At 39.9% G+C, this 7,294-nt stretch overlaps 1 protein-coding gene across 1 annotated transcript in view; it reads right to left on the bottom strand.

Moving 5' to 3' along the window:
* Positions 1–6,097: 6,097 nt before the first annotated feature.
* LOC118323274 (keratin, type I cytoskeletal 50 kDa-like) overlaps positions 6,098–7,294 on the bottom strand; it is a 3,615-nt gene continuing 2,418 nt past the window's right edge. Inside the window, exons 4-6 of the mRNA XM_035655219.1 lie at positions 7,107–7,232; positions 6,758–6,978; positions 6,098–6,194 (exon numbers count right to left, since the gene is read on the bottom strand). Of these exons, the coding sequence (XP_035511112.1) occupies positions 6,098–6,194; positions 6,758–6,978; positions 7,107–7,232 (444 nt within the window). The remainder of the gene's footprint in view (positions 6,195–6,757; positions 6,979–7,106; positions 7,233–7,294) is intronic.

Raw genomic sequence — 7,294 nt, 5'->3', positions numbered from 1 at the left:
GAAACCCTGAAAATATAACTGAACCTATTTAGACTGTAGGAGACAGAGACGTATACTTGAAGGGCCGCTGGTTGAACACAATCATTATTTCATTAATTAAAAACAGCAGATTGTAAGCAGTGCTCCACATCAACGCGGCTTAATGGTTATGTAAGAATAGTTTTCTTTATTTTCTCCATTGAAGTGTCAATTAATCTCAAGGTTGAATTAAAACTGAATGATCACTGTATCTGACCTCCGACCTTCGTACAATTGTGCTTTTGCCAACTTTCTATCTCTCTTTATATTATAGTTATTTAGTATTGTAACATTGTTTAAAAGGCTCACTACCAGTTCATATCCTCTGCACTATCCGCCAGTTTATGACCACTCTCCTCATTCTAACTTTGTTATTGGACCACACACCCTGTTTGACAGGTTTTTCCCATCTTTCATACCGACTCTGAAGTGGATCACGCCCTAGTTCAACAACGCCACAAACAAACCACGTTTCACATATGATAGGCAGGTAAATAACATACGAGTGAAACTGCTGCCATCGTTAAATCTTAAAATGTCTTTTGTTAGACGAACCTGTTTATACACCCTGAGCTCACCTCTACCCCTCTCGGTCTCCTGCAGACTTTCTCTGCTCTGTGACACAATGACAGCAGTGTTGTGAGAACGGCGGACCATCACTCATCTGGATGTTTGATAACCTGTAATCCACCTCTGCAGCCAGTTCTTTTTGCAGCTCGGCTCACTGCCCAAACCTTTGATTGATCAGTTCGTCAGGAGTGTCGGTACGGAATGTTCTGTATGTGCAAAAGTTTCATTCAAGGATTGAAACATTCTGATATCTGAGAGATGACATCATTGTTACAGTTTATTAGTGAAAAGCATAACGTAAAAACTGTATGTTCATGTGATAGACTGCTCCTACATAACACTGTATGAAGTAATAAACTGAAAGAAATAAACATATCTTTCCTTAATTTCTGCACATTTTAAGAACATAATGTAATTAGTAATTCTGCATAAAGGAAGTCTAGCCGTACGAGTTCACACAGAAAGCTGATCAGAAATACAATAAAGGAATCGATAAAGAACTTAGACATGATAGGAGATTGATAAGTTAATGGCGAGGTGGGTGTGGTTTCACTACCGCTGCAGGTTTGGGAAGGATGTGAAAGCAGCCCAGTGAGTTGATGATCACACGCTGGTACTCCCATTGAGTATATCACTCTCTTCGCTTTATTGCAGTAGTGAGACGAGGAGAGAGACGAGGAGAGAGGAGACGAGATATGAGGAGAGATGAGAGATTTAGAGTGAGAGAAGATATAAAGACGAGAGAAGAGAATAAAGAGAGAGATATAAAAGAGAGATATTCTAAAGAGGAGGAGAGAGAGAAGAGAGGAGAGAGAGAGATATGAAGAGAGAGATATGAGAGAGAGATATGATGAGAGAAGATAAAGAGAGAGAGATAAAGAGAGAGATAAAGAGATAAAAGTTGTGTGGTACGACGGACCAGTGTTGCCAGATTGTGTGCTGAGAGAACCCACAGTAGCAAAGAGACCTGCTACAGTTAACTATTTGGACAAACATTAGCTTCAGTTAGCTATGTGAGCTAATGTCAGAGTCTCATAAACTAATAGAAAAATGCTAATATTAGCTGCTGGAGCTAGGACTGGACTGATAAACTACCGTTAGCTGCTTGAGCTGATTGCAACATTTTCAGAAGCTAATAATGCTAAAGCTAACATTCCCACAGTTACGGACTTTTATAAGATTCATAGACTGTCGAGAGAAGTTAATGCTAACTGCAGGAGCTAACATTAGATTCATAGGCTACTCCTACTTCTTATTGTCTTACAGTTTTTTCTGCTAATATTAATAATGAACTAACCTACACGATCAATCCTATCGAGCTCAATGAAATAAAGGTGAAGGACCCTGCAGGGGCACAACTAGTTTGAGTAGATGAGACGTTTCAGCACTTTATGGCACTTTAGGTTTTCTATATCTTTTTAAATCCTATTCATAGGTCAGTGATGAGTGCTCACAGTTCACTGCACCTGAGGAACGATCTCTGCAGGGTTTCACTGACAGATTGCCATCACACATAGCCTGTAAACTCGTTTCTCACCCGCAGGCTGTTGGATCTTCTCCAGCATCATTCATGCCAAAGAAAGAAGAGAAGAGAACAAACCGCAAACGCTAATAAAGGGAAACGGGAAATTATATCTGATATGAGGGAGCGGCATCAAAGTATCCACACAGAGAAAGTAGGTTGTTTGTATCAGAGGTAGAAAAACACCCAGAAGGACTTTAAACACAGTTTAACTCAGTATCAATGAAAGGAACGTGGCTGTTTGCCAGTAACATATCCATCTTATGGCAAGCTCTCTGACCTCTAATAGACTTTAACTAGCTCCTCTTTCTAAAGTTTAGATCTCTTCTAATTCACTTTGACGAGTCATACGTTCAATAATCCAACTTAATTTATAGTCAGAATGCGTGTGGTATTAACAGATGTCATCACAGCGGTTAATCACTGAATCACTGTCACGATTCACACACACTCACATCCAATAATACCACAATGCAGAAATACCCAATTACAAGTAAACAGTCTGTGTGAAGGTGGTCAATGCGAGACCAAAGCTCGTATCCCATCATGAAACCACTAATTTAAACTTTATTTTAACAGGTGTTCTTAACAGTATTTTAAAGTTTCCTGATAATCAATAAAAGTACTTTTTACTAATGCTGCGTCGCTTTCTCTCTTCTGATGCTGCTGGCTAACTAGCTGCTGCTAACTGTATCTGCCGTTAGCGGGCAACAGAACCGGGCTCAACAGGCGGACCGGGATCGAACACAGTGTCTGATACCGACAGGGAATAACGTTACAGCACTGAGGTCATTTACTTAAAGGTCCAGTGTTGGATTTGTTGGTATTAAATGGTTTACAATAGTTTCTGATTGCAGCTCCTTTACCTCACCTTCCTGCTCCAAGTGCGAAGGAGAAACTACGGTGGCCACAAAACTGGTGGAAAAGGTGAAAGGCCATAGATCCCGTGTTTGGTTTGTCCGTTCTGGGCTACTGTACAAACATGGTGGTTTAACATGGCAGAGGACCCGCTGCCTCTGTAGATAAAAACATTTCATTCTAAAGTAACAAACACACAATGATTCTTATTCTCAGCTGATTAAACACTAATGAAAACAACCTATAGATATTATATTACAGTAATGAATCCTCAGTGTTACACACTGGAGCTTTACATTGATTTAAACAAACACATCATAGAACTGACTTTCACTCAAACATCAAACCAAACTGCGACTGTTTTACAACGTTAACCTCGTGTTTAACTTTGTTTCTTACATTATATTCTAATAAGGTCCAGTGTCACTGGTAATCAACACACTGTGTCCTCAAAGTAAAGTTCTGTTACCTGATTATAAAGTACAGTAACGACATAATGTGCTTAGAATATCAAGGTAAAAGTTCTACAGTGAAATGTCTCCTGTGAAGTGAAATACAGTAATAATTGTGTAGAGATCTACAGCGGCTCCTGTCCTGTCTCATATAAACCGTAAATATTCAGACTGCCACAACCTGAACCCAGTGCCTCTGCTGGTTTGTAGGACTGACGGGTGAATGCCAGGATATTATTGGTTGAAATCAAATCATGCTGACACAGGAAGACACAATGATTGGATTCTGATATAAAAATACAAATAAACTGAGTTATTTGTGAATGTTTTGTCATAAATTGTTTAATATGGGAACAATATAAGCGAGGATGAGACCTTAAAGGGTTAAAATTATATTTTCCATTTCACCTGGACTTTAACTGGGACATTTTCAGATGGGTGTTATTTTATCTCCCCACCCATATTCCATGAAGACCAATCACAGAAAACCTCATCCTGTTGGCTCGTGGACACTTCAGGCTCCACCACAGCGTTCAGGAAGAACGAATGCTGCTTTTATTTTGTGCTTTAATAGATCAGCTGGTTGGTTCTGTCACTTTGAGCTGAAGCTGATCTGAACACTGAGGCTCTGTAGTTACACTCTGTGGGACAGGCTGGTTAATGCTGCTGGTAAAAACTATAAATATATCAAATGTAAACTATAACATTAAATCATTAAAAAAATATTGCCCACATCCATCCTCCAGACCCTCCACTGGCTCCTCCTCCTCCTCCTCCTCTGACGCCTCAGGAGGATTCTATCTCTCTTCGTTTTAGCTTTCTTAAGTTTTCCATAAGTAGTTGTTTCTGTGCCTTATATATTTTAAATATACTTCATATAAATATACTTCATATTATATTGTGTGAACCGTGCAACTGACTTCTGAAAGACGATGCAATAAATCGTCTGACCAGCAGGGAGCGACAATACCTGGATGAGAGAGACCTGAGGAGGAGGAGGAGGAGGAGAGAGTGGTGGTGAGGGAGAGGAGGTGGTGTGAGGAGGAGGAGGAGAGGAGGAGGGGTGAGAGGAGGAGGAGAGTGGTGTTGAGGGAGGAGGGAGGAGGAGGGGGTGAGGAGTAGGAGGAGGATACGGTGGTGTGAGGAGGGTGTGGAGGCACAATAGTTTCACCTTCTGGGTAAAAGTGAACCTTTGCAAAAATATATAAAACCAGTCCATGAACCCCCCCCAGGACCTACAGGCCCCACTGGGAGTGGAGGCAATATTAGACCATGTGACCCACCGGGGCTTCTGGGAACTGTAGTCCTAGAGTATTTTTGATTATCCGGCAGTTTCCTCACTGGTGCACCAGGCGGAGGGCAGTTTTGTTATTGGTTATTGTTATGTTATTATTTATTATTATTATTATAATTATTTTTTAATTTAAAATTCATTCATTATTAACACAAAATGTAAAAAATGAAACCTCAGCAGAGGCAATGCTCGCTGTGTCTTGGTCCTGTCCTCAGATCCAGTCAGGATATGGGGAAGAAAAATTGATGGGGCTGCTTATGCTCCTGGGTCTTCTGGTTCCTGCGGTCTTCTGGGTCTCCTGGGTCCGGTGTTGGTGCTAGTTCTGGCAGACTGTACGGTGTTCTTACTTAAATAAACAACAAACCTGATACCTGTCGGCTTCCTGAGGACCACGAAGATCTCCACCTGTCGAAACTGGTTTACTACCCTGTTGGACAGCTGCTTCATCCTCTGTACCTTTATTAATGCTTTGTGCATCATATTTCTCTGACCTTTCTTCATTAAGGGACCTTTTCTATCATTTAATAAACTGACTCAGTGACACTTTATAGATATTTTATATGATATATTATATTAAATCTGAACAGTGAACTCAGTAACTGCAGGAAGTTTGTGTAAAACAAGAGATTTGGTTGAATTTTGAGCAGCAATCTTTATAGAATATTCTGTACTTTTATAATTTTTAACAATCAAACAGACTAAATAAGATTCTTTTTTGACAAATTCAGTGACTGACATTTGCCCATTGTTCTATTAGACAATTTACATTGACTTTACATCATAGAACTGAACCATATACTGGGATATAGACCTACTATGTAGTTTAAATCAAGAAGACCTTGCAACCCCCCCACATATATTAATATATATGTGTGTATATATATTAAGTTTCAGCTGCTCTGAAGGAATGTTTGTGAACGTTTGAGTCCCTCATTCTCTGGTTCTCTCTGTCTGTTTTAGCTGAACATTAAACCTCCTCTGAGGATCATTCAGACCTGCTGCAGACTGACTCCTGATCAGTGGTTGAGGGCAGCTTCCTGTCAGCCAGAAACTCTGTTCTTTGTGTTTTATTCAGTCTTGTTTTCCCGGTGTTAGCGGTTGTAGCCACAGCATCCTATTTGAAAGAGCTGCAGTTCTTAGATTGGCCACAGGAGGGCGGCAGTCACCAACAATTGCAGCAGTAACTGATCTCACCCAGCTCTGATTGATTATCAGCTGATAATCCTGCTGTATTATAATCTAATCAATCACAAATCACCCTCAGTGCAGTCTTTAATAAAGTGTGAAAATAAAAACTCCACAGAATCAAAGGCAGACTTTTTATTTTTATTGATCCTCAGACTCAGTTTACAGATGTGATCCGTTCGAGGTTTTGATTCTGGTCTAACTGGATTTGGTGTTGATCACTTTCCCATTGGTGTCCACTTCCTGCATGACGGTCACCACCCGGGTGGTCTTGGTGGTGGTGGTGACGGGGGTGCTGCAGAAACAGGACAGAGACAGTTGTTTGTTTGTTTTCTGAGAATGAAACTGATGTTTTTAATTATTATAAACATAAATATGATGTAAAGTTTAAAAAAAAAAAAGAGATTCAACTGCATGTTCATTTGAATTTTGAGTTTAAAGTAAAAAAACAAAACAAAAAGAAACACATGGCACTAATCTTCCTCCACATATGTTACTTTTATTTTTCATAATGCCTTTTCTGTATATCACCAAATTTTAACATTTTCTCAGATTTTATTTATTTACTATTATTTCCACACGTGGTACCAATCGTCTTCTGTAGAATTTGAAACTTATGGTTTGAAATTAAATAGATAATTCTTTCAGTTTCTCAAAAGTTTCTGAGTTGAAACTGAATTTAGATTAAATTTGTGTTAGCGCCAAAATAATTCCATACATTTGCATTTGGTGCCTCAAAATCTGTAGAGGCTGAACATTTGTCCTGTTTTAAAACTAAATATTCTGATATAAAATCACTGTTTCATTTAATTTTAAATCAGGTAAACATTATGGACTGTGGTTAGAGACAGTTTTCACCTCTCAGTGTCTCCGTCCAGCAGCCTCCTGTACTCAGCGATCTCCAGCTCCAGTCTGTTCTTGATGTCCAGCAGGGTCGTGAACTGGACTCTTTGTTTCTCCAGGTCTCCCCTCAGGTTGGCCAGCTGTTCCTCCAGAGCCCCGACCTGCCCCTGGTAGCCCAGCATCATGTTGGCGTAGCGGGATTTGGTCTCAGACAGACTCGCCTCCAGAGCTCCTTTCTGCTCCAGAGGAAGATAACAGTGACTGTCAGTTTCATATTAACAAATATATGGAAGATCTTTGGTGACTGACAGTTTATATCAATACATATAATTGAGTTAATAGATTTATTGATTGTTTGCATCACCTTGCTCATCTGAGCCTGCAGTTTGATTTCCAGAGACTGTAATGTTCGTTTGACCTCTGAGATCTCAGACTTGGACGTCTGCAGGGTCTCGGTGCTCAGAGACACATCTTTGTTCAGCTCAGCCGTCTGTGGAGGACAATCAATACAGTTATTGATCAAATATCAGGCTAGATAGATAGATAGATAGA

Source organism: Morone saxatilis, unplaced genomic scaffold (genome assembly GCF_004916995.1).
Source record: "Morone saxatilis isolate NCDOM2014 unplaced genomic scaffold, NCSU_SB_2.0 Contig14, whole genome shotgun sequence".
Classification (NCBI taxonomy): domain Eukaryota; kingdom Metazoa; phylum Chordata; class Actinopteri; family Moronidae; genus Morone; species Morone saxatilis.
This window is presented reverse-complemented; position numbering and strand designations above follow the sequence as displayed.